Source organism: Sylvia atricapilla, chromosome 4, assembly GCF_009819655.1.
Source record: "Sylvia atricapilla isolate bSylAtr1 chromosome 4, bSylAtr1.pri, whole genome shotgun sequence".
Classification (NCBI taxonomy): domain Eukaryota; kingdom Metazoa; phylum Chordata; class Aves; order Passeriformes; family Sylviidae; genus Sylvia; species Sylvia atricapilla.
The window spans coordinates 6233019-6257802 of NC_089143.1; the positions used below are offsets into that span (position 1 = coordinate 6233019).

Consider the following 24784-nt stretch of genomic DNA (forward strand, 5'->3'; position numbering starts at 1 on the left):
GTTTGGCTTTTACCTCTACTTGACAATGAATCTACATGCTATTCCAGGCTACACATCTTACCTTTCTATTCTTTCTCCAGGAGACTCTTTTGAGAAATCTCTGAAGACTTCCAAGGAATGTATTATGACTGTAGGGGTGGGGGTGCAAGAAAAGAATAGGAAGGAGCTCTCCTAGACTATTCCCATGCAATACAGAGAAGCCTAGTCCTGAATACCTGTCAAGAAGTGACAACACTACCATATATTTGGTTGGAACTGAAACTTGTTTTTCCAAGTTCAAGTATGATGTGCCATTATCCACAGAGTGCCTCGTTATCGCCATTATTGTTTAAGATCCCTTTTAGTACTACTTAATAATGGAAAAGTTTTAGAGTGGCTAAATATTGTGTTGCCTGTAATAAAGGCTCTTCTGCACAGAGATTAGTGCTGTGAAGCTACTGCAGAAGAGAGAGAACTTTACCAGCTGGTTAGCAGATAAACATTCTAACAGTATATATTATGTATTTTTAAATAACATAATTTTTAAAAGGAATTGCCAGGGGTTAGAGGAAGGATAGAGTTTAACTGTTTTGAGGTGTCCTGGTCACATCTTAGAACTAGGACATTTTGCCCAGTGGGTAGTTCATCTGCTTTTTTCTTTGCCCAGAACATGTTCAAAATCATGTCTCTATACAAGATGGAGCTTAGTGGGATTTAATACTTCAAGGATTACTAAGACCTAAAGGTCAGTTGGCATCTGTCAAAACCAGCCCTGCTTTCCTGAGATGTCTTGTTTGTTCTCCATTACCCTCAAAGTAAACTCCTAGCTCCCTCTGCTTCAGCTGTCAGCAAATAGGGTTAAAATGATCCAACCTTGTGTTTGTTAAGTACACTTGCTGTAGATCAAAAAGAACAAGCCTTAAAAAAAGATTAATAAAATCCCTCTTTTCTTGATATACTTTCAGGAAAGTTTTTGAGATAATCCAACTTTTGAAAGGGACACACTGAAATTCATATATTTTAAGACATTCAAAGGCATCTGGCTGCAGGGTAATAATCATGCAAGATTATAGACTTCAGAGGTTCTGAAGTCGATAAGTAACTGTCATAAAGGAACTTCAGGCGAGGATGATGATCTGTTTCTTGTTGATACAATTGCCAGGCATGGCTTCTGTTCCAGGCTCTTGGTGTGACTAATGCTTCCCTTCCACTCATGCTTCAGCCTGGCAAGCAGCAGCAGCTTTGTATGGGTCCTTTTTCCTACACTCCTTACCTTCTCAAACGTGCCTTTGTTTCCTCAAGACTTCCCTTAGGGTAACCTCTTCCAGAATAAGCATGATGACAAAAACAGTTTGCAATGGTGTGAAGCATCAGTGGCAGTTGGTTTTGTAGAACATGAGAAGAGCTGACTTCAGAAATTTATTTAGGTTGAATCCGCTCCTTCACCAGCCCTTTCATGCTGGTGCTGTTGCTTCTTCCAATAGTTCACTGGAGCAGCCTGACTTGTTAAAGAGGAATTTTCTTTCTACAAAAGCATTTGATAGGTGATGCAGAAATTACCTTGTAGCAGTATCAGCTGCCACATGAAGTTGGAAAGCTAAGTCGGCTTGCTTGTGTGACTTGCAGTGTGTGTGTGTAACAGTGTTATATTTAAATCAGAATTTTCCAAAGGGAGCTTTGGTGTATCGGTGAGTAACCTAAATCCAGTGATTTTGTAATTTGCAGGCAGCAGGGCTTTATGGAATTAAGCACTAGTTCTCCTTTTCTCAAGGTAGTTTGGGAAGACGAAGAGTCCTGATCCAAGCAGTTTTTCCCCACAATATCAGCCTCTTCTGTTTAGTCAGTTTATTTTACAGATTTGATGCATTTGGACGCCACAGCACGTGTAGGGGCATGACGATTTGTATCTGTATTTTCTTCTGATGTCACAAATAGAGATGATCTGGTTTATCTGTGTGTATAGCTTTGTTAACATTGGCATGTGTCATTGGCATGAGAGGAAAGGTAGTCCAGGAATTGCAGAGATTTTCCTTGATGTTTAGTCCACAAACAGATCCCTCTTGATCTTAGAGGTGTTGTGTCTGTGAGGTTTTTGTATGTTCCCAGTGCTGCTGGTCACAAGCTCATACATGTAACATATCCCTGCTGTAGCTTGACAACAACAATCAATGCAGACTTAGGTTAGAGGGTTCCTTTTGCTTAGGACAGTGGTAGGATATTTATACAATATTACAGTTTTGGGCACGTACTTTTATTCCATCTCTGGACTGTTTGATAACTATTTTTCTACTCATTTCTGATTGCATAGTGTTTTCTAGAAAGGCAGAGTTAGTTAATTTTAAAATTATTAACTAAAAGAAATTGCTAGTCATTCTGTAAATCCTTCAAATTAAACTCTGGTTTAATATAGGGTTTATCTCCCTATCTTTTCTACTACTAAGGAAAAAAACAATTAAGAAGTGTAGTTTAAGGAAACTGTCTTAATGTTTCACAATATACAATCTGGTTGAATATTCCATATTATATTGCTTCCTTATGTTTCACCTTTTGTTGACCTTCAAGTTTACAGGTTCAAGTGGATATTAATGATCTTGGGAACAGCTAGAATAAACAGGACTCAAAAGGGAAGAGAACCCATAGCTCCCCAAGCTGTTTGTTGGACTGTGTAGTTTGGTTTTTTAACACAGGAAAGGGCTGTATTTGCCCTCTGTAATCAGCTGAAATATTGTAGAAATGCTGTCTGGCTAGAGGATTGTTGTGATCAGATGATTTGACACATATATATCTATATAAACAATTTTGTGTATAATAAGAATAAAAATTTTTTCACTAACTGTTCTACTATTAAGCTGAAACAGAAATTCTGTATTACTAGTCTATATAAATGGAATAGAATAAGAAGATTTCTTAATGAATTTTCAGGTACTCTGTGTGTATCTGTGCATGTGTGCATTTGTGTTGACTGGTATTATGGTAAAATACAGTGCAGGGGTTATTTTTCTGCTGTTTTGGTTTAATGCACACTGGTGCCATTGGTTTACTCTGTAATTCTTTGATATTGGAAGCAGCAATGAGTGGATTTGCATTTTTTTTTTTTTTTACTAATATCATTTGTGCACAGCTGCATTGTCTCATGCATGTGGTTATTAGCAAGTAAAGTTGTTTTGTGTCATAGATGCTTAAGTGTGTATGTTAAACTTCTTGGCTTTCTGAAGCCAAAATACTTATTGTATGTATATCACAGCAAATATATACATATATATATATATATATACAAATATGTCTATATTTAGGTCCACATGAAACAAGACTGTGATTAAAATGCTTGTCATTGCAAGTTTACATGATGCTTGGATCGAGGAAATGTTTGATAAAACTGAAGATGGTGGGTTTGGCAAGAGACAAACATGCTTCAGATGGTGGTTGGCCACACTCACCAGACTTGTGTACATATTTTAATTTATAAATATGGCCATCTGTGAAGTAGATATATGAATGAGCCAAGTAAAGTTTCTCTTTCATTTTTTTATTTTAAGGAAAAAAAAAGGAAAATGTAGAAGGCTATGTTATCATTTGTTTTCATTTGCTATCGTTTGTTGGGAGGTTTTGTTTCCCTTCTTTTTAATTAATTCATGATGTGAACTGAATCCTTGCCAACCTTTTAATAATTATTTATGAAATTTTATTGTAATTCAGTTCACCTGTGGGACTAAAAATATGTTAAATGTTAAGACTCTGATTTACTTTCCATTATCTATAAAGGAAGGGAAAGGAATTCATCCCAAATCAAAGGGCTGTAGGTAAACAGAAGTTTTGTGACATTTCGGGGTTGCTGTGTTCGTTGTGTTTCTCAGTACCTCCTGAAATGTTTGTTTTTAAGTTCTCCCATGCTCTGCTGATAACAGGGAGCATATTTCTTCCTGGTTTGGAGTAGAGTGGTCATGGTTTCCTTGGAACATAGTAGTTAATAGTTTTTACAAAACAGCAGTTTTGCAGCTTAAAATTTATGATGATTTTAAATTATTGATGTGATTATGATTTAAAAACTGGTTTGATGTCACACTTTCACAGTTTTCGTCTGAAATAAACTTGATTTGTGTTCTCAACATATTTTAGACCTTGCTACTATGTTTGTGAAAATCCTATCCCATACTTCCATATGTTTCTTTGTAAGAGAAACAGAAACTTGTTCTCTCATGATGCTCAATAACAAATTCAAAGAACACTTTCCTATTACTGCTGGTCTTAGTCACTGGTGATGTCTTGTGAATCTTATTTTCTCTTCTCCTAATGGTAAGCAATAATCTGTTTTATCATCCCGTGTCTGAAAATGATTGCAAAATTCAAGTGTGCTTGACTGGCATTGGCCTGAAGTGTCAGTGTCTTTTAGGTATGCCTTTATGAAGCTAAATATCATGGTTTCAATATAATAACTTGTGCACAGTAACTGTTCCTTGTCTTATTGGTGTGTTTTAACCAACTTTCTCCTGGTGCACTCCACGACGTACCCTTCTTTTGTGAGCCACAGCTTTCAAAGAGTAACCCTTGTGCTCTGCCTGTTGGGGTTTTTTATGGCCATGTTGAGTCAGCTGGAGACAAAACCAGCACTGAAGGAAAACGTGGGCTGTATCCTGTGGAACACCTCCCAGCTGTCAAGGAGCAGGCAAAGGAAGTTCTTTGCTCCTGGTTTGGTTTGCAAAGTGATTCTGTGTGCTGGGTCAGTATTGCTACCACAAGGAGGGACCCATGCCAAAGGGAAAACAGGGGAGGAGGCAAAATATTAGAAATTTTTGACTTCTAGTGGTCAATCTTGCCTTTTTATGAATGAATCTATTGTATTAGTCCAGGGAATACTGTACTCTCTGGGTATGTATACCTGGATACTGAAAGACATACAGTGAACTGACAAACTCCTGTCACTTCTCACCTTTTTTATTAGCACAGATATTTCAGGTAGTCCAGAGGAGAGTCCATTGTAAAACTGGTGGCTGATAAGCAGCTCCCAGTTTTGCTCAAAGTTGCAAGCTGGTTTGCAACACTTTAAATGTTACTTTAGAACTGCCTTTAAAATGCTTGACAACTTCTCTTTTGTACATCTGTTGTTTAAAATAAGTGTTTGAAAATAAATTGGTGACAAGAGGCTCTTAAACATTTAGTCTTATTGTAATGATTTTTGTCTATATTTTTAAAATTAGATTATATTTTTTTAATTAAAAACTTACAGTGCTTGTGTCTTGCAGAAAAGTATTTACTGTATAATATGATAATGAAGCTCCCTAACATCTAATAAATAATAACTTGGTCATACAAGACTATATTCTGAAGTATTTTAACAGTATAGAAATTTATATACAAGGAAATACTCTTAGTTTGGATATAGTAAATAGCAAAGTATACCACATATGCAAGGCCTCTGGTTTTCTTGGGGGGGAAGCTCAATAGTTTGCAGAACTAATATAGAAAATTCATTTATGTGACCCTTTCTGTTGTAGGACTTGATTTACTTTTTAGCTTAAATATATCATGAAGCACTGATTATTTTCTGAACTTTGCAGTGCGCTTTCATTGACAGATTAATTTCTCATAGCTTCTTTCATCTGTTTTTTTTTTTTTTTTAGTGAGATTATTTCTTTAAAATTCCCCTTTGCAGCGTGGAAAAATACAAATCTCAAAACCTTGTGTTGTTGAGGCAGAAAAGTTGGTGTTTTATAACAGCCCTCTGTGTGACCTTTAGTGAATCAATTGTTTTATCCATCAAATTATGCTAGTATGAGTTAATTAATTAACTTGATGTGACATAGCCTTCCTGGAGTATACACAGAAAGGAGGGAGGGGACAGAAGGGTCTGTATAAACACCATATGCAAAGGCTGAAGCTATCAGCCTGCCATTAGCCCTTTATCTAAGAGGCCCTTGGCATATAAATCAAACAATAACCTCTCTGTTTTGACTCAGTGCCAAAGTATACAGCCACAGTTGAGTCTAGGACAGATTACACCCACTGAGTGGCTTGAGGGCTTGGAGTGAATCTAGGAAATAACCATTAAATTATTCAGGAACGTATTTATGTTTTTTTTTTTAATATTGGCTGTTGGACACTTTTTTTTTTTTGGTACTATTTGCTTCATGTTCTAATCATAAAAACCAATACGTGGAAGCCTTTTAACATACATCTAAGTGAGGATGTGAGAATAATGTTTGAGGTCAAAGGGCTGCAAGGAACTTGTTTTTTAAAAGGTTTTGTGTGTTATGCCATGTTGCAGATTTTTTACTAATCTGTGGCAGAGGTGGTAATTTTCATGCTCCTGCAGGTTTTGCAAGCACAACACCAAGGTGACATTAGCTTTTTGTATGGTTTTTCCTAAGGTTAGGATGGATTGGAAAATAGTTGCAGTTTCTACTGTCTGAAGTGCATTTAATTAGGCTGAGCAGATCTGGCAACTGTACAAAATGTTCAACAGCACCATGACAGCCCACTGCTAGGAACCCCTTTAAAACTTAATGTTATTTTGCTTTCTTAGAAATAATGCTAGTCCCTTCTGGGGATGTGCATTTACTTGAAAACAAAAATGTTGTGGATTTTGTGTTTCTCTCTGAGTAAAGTCTTGCTGAATCTTTAGTTGAACACTCATTAACTTAGCCCATCAAGGGCACATGCTTGGGATGTGCTTAAATTGCATCTAAGTTAAAGACTGAGCTCCCAGAAATACTGATAGCTGTTCCTCTATGGAAAAATTTAGATAAATTATGTTGGGAGCTGTTTGGTCACTTTCAGAAGGATGAAATGAAGAGCAGTTTCATTCCCTGAGCCCAGCTGTGTTCCGGGAACATGGCAGTGTGGAGCTCTTCTCGTCCACCCACAGCGTGTTCCCACCATCCCTGTGGCGTGGAGGAGCTGCTGTTCCAGATGTTGCTGGTTGTTTCCATTGGGGGGCTGCTGTCTGTGTGGTGGGGTGCAGTTGGGGACGTGGCTGTCACCCCCACATTGTCTGGCTGGCTCTTGTCCCCAGGAGTGCAGATCCCATCCACAGCCTTGGCACAGTCTCCGAAGCAGCAGCGAGCTGGAGGAGGGAAGGATGTCTCTTGATACGTGACCCTCTGCTCCAGGCTCAAAGCCAATTCATTGCATCTTATTGCAGGCTTGTGCTTCTCTTTGTTTTATCCATATTCAAATGACATATTGCAGCAATGGATTTGTCCTTCATGGTAATGGCCTTCTGACCACCTGGTGTTGTTTTTTGAAGTGCTGTGCACTTAATGCGGGTGTTGGGTTGTCTTTAAAGAAATGTGTTATTGCAAAGGCAATATTTGGCAGCACACAGGTTTTTTTTTTAGCAGTCTCTCCATTTTGGGCAGCTTTGTGGTATTAATGACCCTCTAATTTAATCTTTTCTGAATTTTTCTCTTCTCCCTTCCTCTTGTGAAAATATACAGGCAGAGCTGAGTTGTAAAGCTGTATAGGTGAAAGGTGAAAGTTTTGCTGATACAATAACCACAGAATCTGGCACATGTTGAGAGGACCACAATTTTCCTTCTGATTTTTTTTTAATCTGTGAAAGTATAAACACAACTACTTTGCTATGCTGAAATTCTGTCATTTCAGTTGGTTAAATTTTGAATCCCGCTCACAGTTATTTTCTGTCTTCTATTCAGACCCTGTGTCAGCAAATTGCTGCTTGAAATTCCTTGTCCTTTGCCAGGTGTATAAATAAGAACATTTGCTTATTCTTTCTTCCTTATTAGTATCTTATGATGTCCTCCACCTGCTTATTTGCTGTTTATGATGCTATGATATATAAGCTGTGCTTTCACCTGATGCCAAGAGGTTTAAAACCAAAACGAAATTACACAAAGTCATCTTTTTCTGCTTTCATTTAAGCTACAGAAGATCTGTGAAGGAAACTTTATGTAGATACTGGTTTCTCAATTTGGCCTTTGGAAAGGTTATGGAAGAGACTCTTGACCTGTTTTTCAGGAAGCCTTGGGGCATGGTGAGGCCTATATGTAACTGAATAAAATGCCAGTGTTTTTAAGGAGAAAACAGGATGACCTGAATTTGTCCTGTTAGGCAAAGAAGTCCAGACAAACATCCAGTAATAGATAATGTACATGTCACTTTTATCTTCCTTGTCTGGAAATTAGATCACATCATTATAATTTGCAGTAGCTTGCCAGAGAGTACATATGTGGCTGATAATTTTGGTGACTATGGTACGCTGCTTGGACAGGAGATTTTGACTTGTTTTTATTGGTTAATTACTCATGCTGATTGAAGAAATATATTGCCAAACTAATACTTGAAATGCTAGGAGGGTTAGGAGTGCTCTATTCGTACATCTGAAAACATAGTGGTAAATGAGGAGCACTTCGTAATTGAATGAACGTATTTTCTACTGTAGGCTTATTGCTTCCTGACCTTTTGCTCTTGCATCAGAGACCAGGAAGACCTGGAATTTTAATAATTTGTAAATAATAGACAAGGCCTGGAGCAGTAAGGGAAGTAAATATCTTTCTGTACTGGTGGTATAAGGCAAGAGGCATGTCATTTCAACCAAGGGTAAATTGTGGTGTTGTCCTCTGGACCTCCTCAGGATAAGTGCCCCCAGATTTCTGTCTTTGCCTCTAGTTTTGCATCTGCTCTGAGAGTTTGCTCTCCATTGACTGGTGCTTGATTTCACCTGTTTCCAGATTGCTGCTTCCAGCTTGGTAATAGTATGTCCCAGTGCCACCAACCCTCCCCTGTTCTCCCCAAATTTGTTCAAAATGAGTAGCTTTGAGACTAAGCTTACAACTTATCAGGAATAGGGATGCTTTCTGTCAGATAAACTTGGCAGTGTTGTCCTTGCAGGATTGGACCAGACCAGATCAATAGAGTAAGTTACAATTATTTTAACAGATGCGAGATTAGACATTTGATAAGCAACCCGTAAATATCTAGATCAAACAAATTGGTTTAGTAACCAGAAGACATTGCTGAAAGGAGTTCCCTGGAAATGAGAGCAAGCTTCCCCACAGCAAGCATTGCTGAAGCTAGTGCACCATCACCAAAAGAACTGCTTCCCATGCTGTACCCTTACTTCTGCTCAGGGTTTTGGCTTTTTCACTCTGGCATCTTGCAGGCTTTTTCAGCCGGCATCTTGTAAACAGCAGATTTCATTGTGTGGTCTTTCCTTTAGATATTATAAATTTGAGAAGCCAGATTGTTAGCCACTTCATGGCTAAATCATTTTATTATTGATTTTTGTTTTTCCATCTCTGCTATCTTTAATTAGAGAAAGTGTGCCTCTGGAGGCTGCAAATTGGAGCTGCTTTGAAGCAACTGCATCAAGCTTTAGTCAGCATGGAACGTGCCAGTCTTTCTGGCTGGTTCTCATCAGCACCTTTTTCCTGGCACTATTGCCAGCTGGTGTCTCATTTTAGGATTCATATAGACTGGATCTGATGATTTGGTCCTTTTCCCCTGTGTCTTCATGATTCAGCTTCGAAAACTGGCATGCATATACCAGAAGTAGGGAAGCTGAATCTTTTAGTTGTCTAGATTTCTCCCTTTTTCTTTATAATATTTTCCATTTTTTGTTTTAAAGTAGAAATTGTATGCAGTTAAATTTTAATTAGTTTTGGAACAGAGACTGTCTCATTAAAAAAAATTGGGTATGAGGCGAAAGGAGAAATTTGCAATTATGAGATGTCTGTCAGAGACTGCTTTATGTAAATTGAATGGTATAACTGTGTCCAGTGGGGCTTTTCAAAGACTTATGCTTTTTCCCTGAACTCATTGTGATGTTTTTGTTTAATAAATTTTCTACCAGGTTGCTGCTACACTTGTTTTTATTAAATTCTGTTTTCTGATATAACTGGTTGATTAGGTACAATACAATTACTGTAGCAATAAAAGAAATGCACAGGATATAAAATCTTTGAGCAAAACTCTGCCCTTGTTGGTGAAACTCATTTATCAGAGAGGCCCCTGAATTTTACTGTTCTCTTCTCTTTGTCAGGCTTGCCATGCCCTGCAAAACATTTTGTAATAGAAATGCACGGAAGTGTGTACTGTAATATTTACCTAATTTAGTGGCATTTATTTTGAAGGGTGTTTTTGAATTCTTGAGCTGTACTGTTGTGTAACTGTGAAGAATTTATTATTTCTTAAGCAAGCCATAATCATTCAGACAATATCTTTTAAGGGTTTTGCAATGCCTTGAATATTTAAAAAACCCCCAATAACTGTTTCATTTCAGAAAACTACTTTCAGAGGGAAGAGGTTCACTAGATAATGTGTAAGATCATTACATAATTCTTAGGAGGTCAAGGAATGCAAGACAAGGGAGAAATTTGAATTGGGATGCTGAATTCTGTAGAATTTACTGATTACCGGTGTCACTGGATTGGGGCATTTGGACTAAAGCAGAGGAACTGCAGATGGGAAAAAGAGGAGGGGAAGGGCACCATGACAAGAGCTGGAAGGCAGTTACAGACAAATGTTTCCCCGAAAGGGTAAGATAAGATAATATATTTTTCACGTGTTAAAAATCTCTGAAAGGAATATGTTGTGGTAACTTCTCAGATCAGGGAAGAGGCAGCACCAGAGCCATGAACTGTGTCCTACTGACTCATTCCCAGCAGTCATTCCTGTCTTGTCACTGATGAAGGTTAAGAGTGGGTGTTTTTCAAAGCAAAAACTTTTCTTGGAAAGGGTAATAGAGGGGGAACAGGAAAAGTGTTAGCGGCAGAAAAAATAAAAGTGCTTTTGTGGCTCTTTTCCCGTATTATAGTAAAAAAAAAAAAAAAAAAAAAAAAAAAAAAGACTGTTTTTTAAATTGTTTTTAGTGGATTGACCTAGTCAGTTGACTGTTAGCTATTGATATACATTGACCTCATCCTGCTTATATATAGTTATATATATGATACCTAAACCTCTAATTATTCTGCAAAGCCGTGGGAAGAAAAATGTCTACGGAAACTCTGGATGACAGAGATGTAGCATACAAAAGTGTTTTAAAAACACTTAAAAGTGTAGTTGACTCTCATCTCCTTTAAGGCTGTACCATAGTTGTTTTGCTTTTCCCTATTTTTGGTGTATTAAAGCAACCCTCAGGTATCTTGCAAACTTTGGTCCTTGTGATTAAAGACAAACTTACTGTGGCTAAAGGAGGAAGAAAGAACATACAAAGCAAAAAGCAAATCTACACCTCTCCTCATTTTTGGTTTTCTTAAAGCATTAGTATGACTCATTGTTAAGTTTTGTTTCTTTGTTTAGTTTAAAGTAACAGGTCTGTTCTTTTGGAGGGGTATTATAGTTTATTAAAAAGTAGAAGTACCAGCTGAAACAGGGGCTTCTGGCAGTGATGATATAATATAGTATGATACATGTTGCTTTCAGAGACCTTGCTGTCTAAAGTGACAGGACTGATCCACACATGGTGTGGAAAGGGAGAGCAGCAAACAAGGATTATGGAAAAATGTGTAACCATATCCCATGCACTCCTTTATTGACTTCTATAGATGCTTTTAGGCTGAGTTTTCCACACTTTACTGTTTGCTAAGTCTCTTCATGAAGTATACGAGTGAGAAAGGTGAGACTACAAAAGCCTGTGCAAAATCTGGTGGGCTTTTATTTTAGCTTCCTTATGTTGCTTGTTTTCCTTTGTTTGAAAGCTTAGCTCCTGGTATCATGTTTATGTAAGACTCTATGCTTACATTTATGGTGATGATGAGAATTGTGAGAATGAGAACAGGTTAAAGATCTTAAACAGAAGTTTGACCTTTTTTTCTTCCAAATAGAGAAAAAAGTGTTTTTAAACCTAGCTGCGTGCAGTTTCAGGTCCAGTTCCTGATCTCCAAAGATTTGGTATTGGAACTGTCTGTTTAGGAGTTGATTAGTTATCAGGCAATGCAGTGGCCTTATAAAATCCAAACCTCAGGCACTGTTGTGAGTGACAGCAAGACACACCTTGTGAATGTGATGTGACCAGGATCAATACAGTCGGTGCATTTACAAGTGAGGTTGGGTGGGGAGTAGATTGAGTAGATAATCTGTAAAAATAACATAACTGAAGATCACAGAATCAGAGCTATTAAAAGATCTCCAAGATTATCAAGTCCAACTTTTGCCTGAGTACTCCCATGCTCCCTAAACCATCTCACAGAGTGCCAGATCTACTCATTTTTGGACATTTTCAGGCACAGTGACTCCATCACTTTCCTGGGGAGCCCCAAGGCTTGACAACACTTTCCATAAAGAAATTGTTGTATTGTATTGAAGCATCTAGTTGCTTTGGAAATCTCTCATTTCCTGCACTATTGTATGTTACACGTCACTGTAGTTTTTCTTGTGAGGAATCTCCTTGGAGCTGCTGCCCACGAAAAGTCACAGCATCAGTGCTCACATTGCACTTGGTGATGGAGTAGAGGGAGCTGCTGCAGGTGCCCCAGCTGCTTTTGGGAGGTGCTGCCTCCTGCCTCTGTGTTGAGAATGAGGTGGGGTTGCATTGTGTGAAATAGAAATGGAAAGTCTGTGTTAGGTCATCTGACTTTTTTTTCTTTCTTTAAACCATCAGGGTTTAATAGGGTGAAATTTAGACTTCCTACTCATTTGTGATTTGTTCAGAAGGAGTAGCTCAACCTTCTTCCCACAGTCCTTGCACCCACTCAAGCTTTGACAGAGGATGTGGGTTGCTTGGATGTCAGAAATGGGGTTTGGTGATCCTTTTACCTGGTTTGGTGATCCTTTTACCTGGTTTACCTGGTCTGGAGACGGCACAGATTTGCTAAATACAGCCCTGCTGTTGCAGCAGAGCATAAGAACAGCTGCTCTGGAATGAGCATCAAGTGAATTATTATAGATTTCTATTTCCACGAAGCAAAGTTTGTTATGGCATGTTTATAAGCATGACATTAAAATGTCTTGAGGAGTTAAATGTCTCCTGAGGAAAAAACAGAGGGAAGCTTTTCCTTTAAAACAAAAACTAAATTTAAAAAAAAAATCAACATAGTTAATCCCAGTGTGTGGCTTTAGCCCCAAGCAAGGGATTTTCCTACCTTATCCTCCCCTGCAACTGAGAGAACACTGAATTCATTCACACTAGTGAGAAATGCAGTGTCCTGAAGGAAAGAGAAGACTGACAGGGAACTGAGTGCAAATGAGCTACACAAATGCCTAATTTGAGTTTAGCAGCAACAGCAATAAAAAGGAAATCTGTAATTACAGAAATTATAAGGACAGTTAAGTTTTGCTATGGATTATTCATTTCACATATGGAGGATCCATGAACCCTAAAGTGACAGGAGTTCATCAAAATTGCAACAGCCTTCAGCATTGGAAGTACCAGCTTTGGGATATAAACTCTCATGGGGAAGTTAGAACCCGTCTTTTCCATAGCTTTTTGGTAAATGAACAAGTTTGGACTGTTTCTGCTATTCTCATGGTTGAACAGTAGTGGTTGCTTTTAAAATGACATCTTATTTATATGAATTCTAATGTTTTATAATTTGTAGCAAAAAAAATCTAGCTTTTCTGTAAAACTAGCAATCGTTCTGCTAAGAATAATCAAGCTTTTATATCACTTTAGTCTTTGCTTGTATCCTGCCCACCTGAGAGATTACTAAGTAGAGGCATTCATCTCAGAATGTAAATGTTGTCTTAAGTTTACTCCATTATCCAAGCAGTGTTTAGTGTAACCGTGTCATTTTCTTACAGTGATCCAGCTGCCAAAGCTCTCTGGGAGTCCTTCATGAACCTCAAGCAGAAGGAAGCTGTGATGGAGGCCAGGAGACACCTTGTGGAGGCTGCAAGCAGAGAAAATTTACCTATTAAGATGAGCATGGGTGAGTAATGTAGCAGTCTGCCTTACACAGTGATAATGTGAAAGATGATGTCAGCTTCTCTTTTTCCACATAACCTTCTTGGGCAAAACCCACCCATTCTTGGTTCATCCCCATCCTTGTCAACAGGTTTCAGGTGACCTTCATGGCTGCCATAGGATCTTTCTGGTATATAAGTGAGTGATAATTGTTTTTTTTTTAAATACAACCACCTTAAAAATATTGAGAACCATGGAGAAGCATTGGAGTCCTAGAGGGAGGTTTTTAAAGGAATGTAAATGATTAGCAATGCTACTTGTCTTTATTTTTCAGAGCATGAGAATTTTTTTCAAAAGAAGTTAGCAAGATTTGTGTCCTGAAAGCAGACATTGTAACTAGCAACTGGAAGTTGTGCAGCTCTTGCATTATATAGGTAGTATTTACATTACATAGGTAATGAGGTTTATTTCAAGTAAGGCTGCTTGGCTCAGGGGAGTTTAAGCTGAAAACCATGTCTGGACATACCTTAAACCTCAATTATTCAAAATATTAGAGAGACAGATTAAACCACAATGGCTTTCAATAGCTCTTTTAGAACCACGTTTTCATCATGTACCATACTCAGTAAAACCTGAAATTGATGTATTAGGTGTATAAAAACTGATATTGGCTCCATACAGCAATATTTTTCCTATTGTGTATACTCTTAGGTCTACTTCTTGCTGAGCTTTCCATCAGGGGAGAAAGGTCCTCATGGAATAAGAGTAACAGACTTTTATCTGTGACTCCAGAGTAAACTGCCAAGATATTGTGCAATTAGATGTACAATCAACTCATGAATTCTGTATAGCTATAACATGTAAGATATTCTATGGTCTTTACAAATACCTGGAGCATGCACTTAATAGATTATTAATCAGAAATACTAGATTGCTGCTAATTTCTTTTATAGAAACTGAAAAGGCATAGCTCAGAAAAGGTTATTACAGATTTGTCTGAAGGAGGGAAGGGTCAGTAAACAATAAAATCTTGTTAATGTTTTTAATAATTGTGTGAGTATTCACCATAATAATGTTAAGAAGCCCCTACTATTTTTCTGTGACATACACTGTAAAAGCAATTATTATTAATGTTGAAAATCATCTTTGTTATAAAAGTAATTGCTCCTTGTCTTTAAGGGGTAATGATCCATCTGTGACCTTTGCTCCTTTGTGTGAATGATCAGATTAGCCACCTTCTCTGTGTCCCCTTCCTGTGTTATCCAGTGAAGACTGCAGGAACCTAGTTTTTAATCACAGTATCTGACACTTACTGAATGTCTTGCATACAGGGGCCTGATACAGTGCTATATGGAAACATCAGGAGTTGATGGTGGAACAAATTTCTGACTTTTTTGTTGTTGTTGAAATGTAACTTAAAGGAATATATACAGGATTTTGTGCTTCTGTGAATTGCATATTTATCTTGCAGTCGAATCATAATCAGTTGTTAACTTTGTCGTTGATATTCAAAGGATGAAGTAAAGTTTGAGGCAGTCATGTAAATGATAAACAGGGATAAAATCAGAAACAAAGCAAGGAGAGCACTACAGTCACCAAAATAAAACATTTCTTATTGAGCAGAAATGCAGAAAACCTGAAGCTCACACCCAGATGTCATATTGGGCAATGACACGTATTTGTTAATGACTTCTTAAAATGGGTGTTCTCATGCTGCAGAACGTCTTACTTCTTTGTAGGGAAGCTGGAGATTGTGCTGTTTATCAATTGCTGCATTTGCTGAGAAGCAAAAAATTGTAGTGGCCTGTTCTGGTCCTGATTGCTGTGTTTTTTTGAAAGGCTCCTTCCACTGCAGCTGTGATATGAGGCAACTGGCTGGAGAGAAGGGAAATGCTTTCACTGTGCTCTGTGCTTAGACTTGTGTTTTTATGATTTTTCCTCAGTTTCTGTCTTGCCTGTACTGAAAGATCTCAGTAGGTTGCACATTGTTTTTCTCAACACTTAGGGTATTTTCTGAGTTTTATATAGCCCCAATATTAAATGTCAGAGATTTTCTAGCATGAAAGTTTCCTCTTACTCTCTTTACTAAGACCAGCTGTGTCAGATGGTAAGAGTATTTTCCTTACTACTTCTTTTTTGCTATTTTTTTCCCCTGGAAGTAAGGAGTGAATTACATTTGAAAGCAAAGCTTTGAATTCCATTTGGTGTAGCTGAGCCCTCCTGCAGTGGCCACCTGCCTGAAAAACTGCATTGCTTGTGACACTGGCAGCATGGGAGCCCTGTGCAGTTATGGGAAACTCAATCCCATCCTGTTTCTGTATTTTCAGTGAAAGGAAAATAAATTCTGTTGTTTTCTAGGCTTTGAAAGGCTGCTCATTGCTCTGAGGTTTCCAAGTGCTTGCCCACGTTTCCCTTGCAAGGGATGTGTCTGATGCCCAGCTTTCCTCTTTCTCTGCCTGGCTGCGTGTGGCAGGAGCAGTGACAGTGCTGGGAGAACACACAGCTGAAGCTTTTGCTTTCTGGTATCTTCTGAATGTGTCTTCCTCCTGCACAGGAAAGAGAGCAGGAAAATTGTAGAAGGGGACACATCCTGTCCAGCACCTCCAGATGTCTCCATCTTTTTCCATTGAGATCAGCAGGAAGAGAGGAGAGGAGATGTGATGAAGGAGAAAAAAGAGAAATAAAGGATACAACAGTTATGGTTACATTTTTTGAGCTGGGTAGATTTGGGCTCTGCTTCCAGGTGTTCTTGATCTGCATATTCATTGCTTTAGTTGTATCAAGGCAAATGGTAGTGGGGATGTCTGAAGTATTTGTTTGCATGTAAATAGGTGAAGCTGTCCTTTTCTAGACGTCATTTAAATAAAGAGGCATTAAAATATTGCATGTCAATTTACATACACACACTTCAAAAACCCCAAAAAACAACAAACACCACTTTTTAAGAAATATGTCAGCTCCATTTTTCCTCTGAGGTATTTGCATTCATGTGTTATGTACCCAGATGAGTGCTGATAAATATTTGCCAAATTCTGGTCAGATGTGTAGATGTAACTACATGGGTGTAAATTATTTCAGCATAACAAAAATCCTGGCATTTGAAATGCATTTTATTTGAAGAATTAAATAACTTTTTGGAAGACAAGAGTGTCTTCAGAGCTTTTGGGTTAAGATTTATAGCATTGTGCTAAATTTAAGTGAAATTCTAAATACTGGAAAGGGATTACTTCTCCCCACTTACAGTAAGTGACTGTAATGAAGCTGCTCTGGAGCAGCAGAGAGCTTGCTGCTTTTTCTATTCCTGAATTTCCTGCTCCATTCTTTATAGGTCTGATGCATATCTTAATCATCCTCTGAGCATGGTCACCCCTGACTCTCTCCTTGAAAGCTTTACTATTAGCATAGTATTTGGCAGTGGTAAAAACTTCGCTACAAATGTTCTTTTGTGGCTTTAGCAACACCCTTACTCTTCTGTTTGAAAAGAGCACAGTAAACCCTGACTGAGTCTGAATTCCTTTATTGTGTCTTTTTACTGGCATGGAGACTGATGGAAGTCGAAACACTGGTGTAATAACAGAAACAAAGTGCAGTGTGCTGTTACACAAGCCCTTGTGAGCAGGAGAAAAGCTATTTGGTTTCTTTCCACTTGAATTGTACAGATACAGTTTTAAAAATCAAGCTTTCTATAAAATTAGCAGAGCCTTAATCTTTGTGAAGTAAAAAAAAAGAGTGCTGTAACTTTTTCAGATAGGGTGGTTTGTATGGGTTGAATTGAACTCTAATTTGTTTGGGTAGAAATAGGAAGATGCTGATATTCAAAATAATAAGATGTGACAATACAAAATAATATTTTGAGTGTAGAGTAGTAGCTTAAAATGGGCAGGATCAATACAGCAGATCAATACTCTATCTACGAACATAAAACCTATAAAATGTGCATTATTTTCTTTTTAATGAGGACTTGCACTGGACTGCAAAAGTGTTCAACATACTATTTGTTCTTTATGAGACCAGTATAAAAATATTCAATGCTGTAAATTTCTGGAATAAATTTGAAGGATAAAAGCTATCAGCCAAGATAATGAGCTAATAAGGTAGGTAAGTGTATATATGTATCTTTCTAGATAAAAAAGTCTGATCTCAGGTATCTAAAATCCACCCTGGCCAACCATTAAGACAATTTTATGATGGAGACAAGTAGTGAGACAGCACCAATCTGACTTTGAGGTCCTTACTAGGGAGTAGAAGGAAGTGACCTTCCTTCATTGCACAGCTCAGTCTGGTTTGTAGGGTATTTGAATCCATTCTGCAGTGTCTCTAAGTGATAGGTACCTGGATAACAGCTGGATTTAGAGACACTATGGCCCCTCATTTTGCATAGAAGGCATCATATTGTAGACTGGTTCTTGGGATTCTTCTGTTTCTCTGGTGCCTGTTTACCTGGTCTTCAAATCCTTTGGGAGAGCCAGCAGCAGGATCAGTAAGGCAGCAGCCAAAGTTCTCCTCCAGGCGGCCCCATGAAGCGAGTGGCTTCTTGTACCAACTCACCTGACACAGACCTGGCTTAGCCTGAGGTGTCCCAAATGTCTGATAGTGGGTCTCACACACAGTGCTCCTTCAAGGGCTCCCTGATTTTCTCAGGACGTTTTTCCAAGGAGAGGGAATGCTGCTTTTCTCAGACCTGAATTCCTTCCATTGAGCAGGCTGGATCCTGAACAGGCAGTTCTTAAGTCAAATTAGTCTGCTTTTTGTCTCTTTAAAAGTAACAGGAGTCCTGCAGTGTGAGACTTTTAAGCCAACTGGAACTTTTTTTCCAGCCTATTGCAATAGTGAGTTCCTGATTTCTCCCTGTAGTGCAGCTAAAAACTTAGTCTTGACCTGAAGCAAATGTTCCCAACCTCAGTGATGGTCCATATAGCAGATGTTTCGTTGCATCATTCACCCCTGGAGGCAGGAAGGCTTTTTGCTTCTCAGTGTGCTAAATGTTTTTGAAGACTTTGAAGTTTTTCTATAAAATCTGGAAATGTTCCTGTTTGGGAGGCTTCTGTATAGGCCTTTGCATTCGCAGGGAAATGCACTTTGAGTATCGTGGGGATAGGCTTTCTCTGGTAGCTGTTGATGAAGGTAGTTTCTGAACAGTATTTACCACACTAAGAACTGTAGAAAGACATTGATATTATGGCTGTTTCACTTTGCAGTGTTACAACAGGCTGAAGTTCAGGGCTTCAACCCTGCTGTGGGTTCAGGTAACTAACTAAATAGATCCCATCTTCTGTCATTCATCTGGATTTGCCAGTTTAGGACAGAACTTTCAGTAGGTTATATTCCTTTATAAATTGGGGAATTCATAGACCACTTCACATCTATCTGTTATTTGTTCACTGGTTTGTATTATCTTTGATGGCAGAGTATCAATTTGACCCTCAAAGTGCAGGATTTTTTTTATCTGGGAAATGGACACACTCGTATCCATCTGAGGTGAGAAGAGAGGGAAAAATGGATGCTTGAACATCTGTGTCATTTATATGTCCTGTCTGAAAAAAAAGTACCTTGGAATACCAAATCCTCATCTGAATTGTAGAGATGAAAACAATGGTTTGGAATGTGCAATCCCACTGGCTTCTGCAACAACAGCCACAACTTTTGAGAATGCATTTGGAAGGGGTCCTGGGAGTTAAATCCTGCTCTATTCTTGATGGAAGCATTCTAAGTTTATAGAAGTTAGACTGATAGACTAACTTTATAGAAGGAGACTGATATAGATAATGTGAAGTGCACTCATAACCAAAAAAAAATTTAGGCAGAATAGGCAAACAGAGATATTTTTAATCCAAAACTGCAAATATCCAGAATAATACTGAAATTTAAAAAAAAAAAAAAAAAAAAAAAGCTCTTGGAGAGCATTCTGTAGCCTCTCTATTGCAAGAAGTTTATTTGGAGGCAAAATTTCTCCCCCAATATTTTAGGAAGGTATTCCCTGCAGGTGACTTCTAGCTTTTAACTGTTCTTGTTTAGCAGATCAATGTTCTTAAAATTTGTTTTGAGTGTTATGGGTTGGCTTGAGTTAGGATTGTTTTGTTTGCTTGTTTAATGACTACTTAATTATGGGTTGTGTACCTTAAAAAAAGAAGTGTAATATTGGGAGTACTCATTCTTGTTTTAAGTTTAAAGAAAAATTTCATCTCATTCTGGATTACCAAATACCACGTTTTACACTAAGGTCTTGTTGATTTTTTTTTTTTTTTTACTTTATTTCTAATTCTTTGACTTCATATTCTTGCAAAAATAACAGTTCGTGGGTTAAGTTAGTTTTCAAAGTATCAGTAAAGATATTTTTATCTCAATTGTCTCTCATTGTTCTGTGAATAATGTACTGCATGCTAAGTAGTTTCTAGTGGTGTAAGATGAGTGATGGTTCGAGCCCTAATAAAATTGTAAAGCTTGCCATATTTGTGTCTCATACCTCATCTACTTTGCACTTCACTGCTATGACACAGTTAGTAGATGGAAGTGAAACACAGAACCCTGTGCAGTGATGGGAAATAGAAAAATATGTTTTCTTTGATTAAATTATAGTTGGCGTATGGGTACAGGGCTATTTGGGAAACCTTACTGTTACTTTTAAGAAGGGAGTGGGGTGACATTAGTCTTTCTATGTGCCTGCATTTTTGGGGGGAAAAGTTTTAATTTTTTCATTATTTTTATATCAACTTTTTTTTCATAGAAAAAAACCGAAAACACTGAAATATAAACATGGGGCCAAGTCTCTTTCTGTGTCTGGTTGTGATTAGAATTGAAGATAATTCTTAAAAATCTAAAAGTAAACACAAGTGTTGCTCTTGCAGAAGTTCTGTAAATACATAATTTCATTATTTGTATTATTTCCTAATGTCATGCTGCAAAGCTTATATAAACTTCAATATGAAGTCTTCTTGTCTTAATGAAAGTATAAGGAAATGCCTATGTTAATGTAGTCTTTCTCTAAACAATCTCCATGATGTTCACAATAGTTAGGAGTAGACATTGATGAGCAGATAAAAATTTGTGAAGTTTTGAAACAAAGGTTTAATGAAAATCCATGTTGTTACTAATTTTCTTTACTGTTTAAATCAAGAGAAAATGATTTTGAGTTAAAGGCTTAAAAATTTAAATAGCATTTACTTGCACATATACTGGCAACTGATATTGTTTTGAGGGATTTCACAACTAAATTTACTTGTTCATTTTCTGGAATCTGTAGTGGTAGTGAGTGAGTTTCTAATGTCTCTAAACAAACAACTTCTATACCAAACAAACCAAATTGGCCGGAAAAGGTTGAAATGCTGCTGGTTTTTGAGTATCTGTGAGTCAGTTCTGATAAAACTAGATCAAAAGTCGTTCTCTGTGGAAATAAACTGATTGAAAAGAAAAATCTATACACACACACATAAATTTGTGAAGTATCAGTTATGAATGCTGATGCAACTTCCTGAAAAGAAGTAATTGTGTTACCATTTCCTGTTCTCTGCTAAAATTTGTTTGGTGGGTTTTTCCAGGTAAACATCAGCCTTTTGTTTACTCATTAAGGTTTCTTTATTTATTACTGATATTGAGTTCTATTGTATCATCTCGTCTTGAAAGTAAATATTTTGATATTTGGATTTGAAACTTTTTTTTTTTTTTAAAGCCACTCTTACAGTAGACTGTCCATTTGTGATAATCAAGATGTGGTTAAAAATACAGAAGCAGGTCCCTTAAGCCTCTTTGTGTCTGGTTGAAAAATAAAATACTTCAAGTTCAGAAAATGAAATTCACTTAGTCGCTTCTTTATATGCGTGGGGAAGCAGCCTGGTTGAAAATAAGATAGAACTTGATGTAATATGTGCTGTGATATCTTCATTTTGTAGGGCACATCAGCCACAAGGACTGTGTTTTAACATCGAGGAAGAGTTGTTGAGAGTGGGTTGGGAAATGCTGATTCTGGCCTGCAGTGGAAACACTGCTGTGGGTATTAGCACTAAGTAATGTGCTTTGTGTCTGATCATAGAAACAACTTTAGAATTTGCTTATGTTAAAAAAGGAGGTGGAACAAACTTAAAGTGATGTAGAAGTCAAGGAGTGAAGTGTCACCGAGCAGAGCCTGCGCCAAAGGATTTAAACCAAAGATAAAATTTGTGCTGGTGTGCTTGCCATGTCTGTAGGTGTAAAACTTGAGGTGGAACATGGCAATTCAGTACAACTGTGTGCATTGCCCAGTGCTTTTTTTTCCCAAAGTATTAATTCTGTAAGCCTCTTCATTCAATCTCGCAAAGGATGAGTTGTTACACAAGAGACGCGGTGAATTACGTATGTACATACTCATGTCTCATCATGTTTTCCATCCCTATTGAGTTGCTTACCACCCCAAATAACTGTTAGGATATTCTCAGCTGCAGAAGTCTTCCAGAAATCATAAGAGAAATAATAAGTCCTTTGAATAGTGTACCAAAGAAGAACAATGACCTCCTTCTCTCGGGGGCAGTATGCCAAGAACACAATGAAGTGCTTCAGTGTCTGAGAACATATGTTGGAGGGCTAAATGAGGACATTCACAAGACACCTGACATTCCTTTGGGAATGTTATTTTTAAGGCAAACAAGTTGATTCATTTCTGTGAGAAGTTCTAAAGCATTCTGGAGAAAATTTAACCAAATTTGTAGATTTCAAGTCCTTTTGCAATGACAGCGAGTTACAGTTTCCAGGGATTACGGGGTTTTTAGGGCTGGTTTCAAACTCTGTTTGGGAGTTGGCCTAGTACTCTGTATTTATTAACTTGGTGGAAGTGGTAAAAACTAAGTCATAAAATCCAACCCCTATGTGTATTTACTCAGGATTTTGAGGAGTATTAGGTAAACTTTGGTGTGCCAGTATTAAATTACAAGTTTAATGTTGATGATAACCCCTGGGAAGCTTAATTCTGGAAGATAAGATTTCACCTGTTTATTCAAGCAGGTTGGTTTTTTTGGTTTTTTTTTTTTTTTTTTTTTTTTTTTTTTTTTGTTTTGTTTTGTTTTGTTTTGTTTTGTTTTGTTTTGTTTTGGGTTTTTTTCTGTAATTTTTGGGAGGGCAATCAGGGAGTTTTGTAGACACTGGCTAGAGATGGTTGTTACTTTTTTGTGCTTACTGACTTAACAATCAGAAGAGGGGAAAACTGAATGGTAAAATACACAAAGAAGGGAACAATCATTTGAAGGCCCAGAATATTTAAAAACAAAGTTCTGAAGGACAGAAAAGAAAAAAAATTATCAATTCACATTGATTCACCTAATTCTGTGTATTCACCTAAACTATGTATTTGTCAAAGCCTTAAGGATGTATTTGAAAACATGAAACTGCAAATGGTCTAGAAGTAAAAAATCATTACTAGGGTCATGTTTAGACATCTGGATTTAGGTGCTTAGAACTGAAAATCTTGATGATTATATTAGAGTACTTTAGTTATGTTTGTCCCACCTAATTGATGAAGTTTTATTTGTTTTAAGGCATGTAAAAGAATTTCAAAAAAATAGTCAAGGGAACTGATATTTAAGCATGGTTTCCATTTTGTAATAAAAGATTAAGGCTTATTAGTAGAGAATGCTTGAACAGCATATGGCACTTATGTGAATATTATTTGTCTCTATAGGAACATTGTTAGAACAAGGATTTAATGACATCATACACATCTAGTGATAGAGAATAAAGTGCTTTTGGGATAACTAACTCAATGCTACAGCTGATGGGACTGAAGCCAGGTCAGGTTAGATGTTCAAGCTCACATGGCAAATGCTAGTTGAGTAGTAAATAAAGTCCAGCTTTATTTGTTCTGGGTATATGCCTCTATTCCAGAATTTGCTAAACATTAGCATAGTTGTCCCCATTGTCTGTGGCTCCATGAAAGCCACTGCATACACACCTTCAGATATGAGATATAGCAGCCTCTGCCTCCCTTAAGGTCTTGAGATCTACTGGAAAGGCTATGACAGACAGGGAAGAGTGGCTGACCTCCAATGCCTGTGTTCTGCAGATGTTGTTAAGGTGGCAGGAGGAATGGGAGTCAGTAAGGGTTGGTCACAGCTCTTCCTTGATGGCACAGTGCTGTGGGGGCAGGCAGCGGGAGGCTGACACTGCCTTGTGGCAATTTACTTTGCAGTGCACTTCAGGGACTGCTCAGACTCCCAAAAGGGATGTATCCTGGCATTGCACTAGTGAGGATGTGCTGTTTGTACTCCTATCTGTGACCATAGGGTTATCTGGTACTGGTGTTTCTGCCACAAAAAAGGGAGAGTCCTACAGGTGACCATAAACTGCGGAACAGATGGTCTCACATTTGTGGGAGATGAGCATGCACTGTTAGCAATATCCCTGAGACATCTGTTTTCAGTCTGCTGCAAGGTTTGAGCTCTTCAAGTCCAGGGCCTGACTCTGGAGAAGCCAGCCAAACAGCATCGCATACTGGCCTACTTTCCTTCTCTCCAAAGAACTAGGGATTAGCTGATATTCTTCTTTTCTTTATTAACAGTTTAAGGGATGGATGACTTTTGACATAAGCTAAACAAAAGTTGAGATTAAATTATTTTCCTGGCGCTTGTTGTTAAAGATTGTTATTGAAGCTTCCCAAGAAGTACAAAAGAATTTTGAGTTAATAACAACATCTGGAAATTAGACTAACAAGAAGACGTAAGGGGCATCATCTGGCCTGCTAAATTGCTCTCACTGTTTGTCAAATATCCAGCTCCCTTAGCAGCAGTTGCCCAGTTGGCTTTGTGGAGTACAAGAGCTTTCTACTTTCCTTGCAAATATCCAGTATTGCTGCTGAGAGAGATGGGTCCATGTTGCTTAGACTGTGAACAAGGAAAACAATTTATCTGGACTTCTTCAGCCCTCTACTGACTTGAAAAATCTTGTCTGTGAACATAAGCGTGCCAAGATTGTTTCTTATTCTTGGTTCTTTCAAGTGGAAAATGGACCTCAGCGAAAGGACTCCAGCCAGTGAAGCTTTGTGTTCTT

General features: G+C 37.8%; 1 protein-coding gene across 1 annotated transcript in view; it reads left to right on the forward strand.

The window, feature by feature from the left end:
- Positions 1-24784, forward strand: part of SCFD2 (sec1 family domain containing 2) — a 190530-nt gene that overhangs the window by 19536 nt on the left and 146210 nt on the right. The window contains 1 exon segment of the mRNA XM_066316773.1: positions 13675-13802. Within this exon segment, the coding sequence (XP_066172870.1) occupies positions 13675-13802 (128 nt within the window).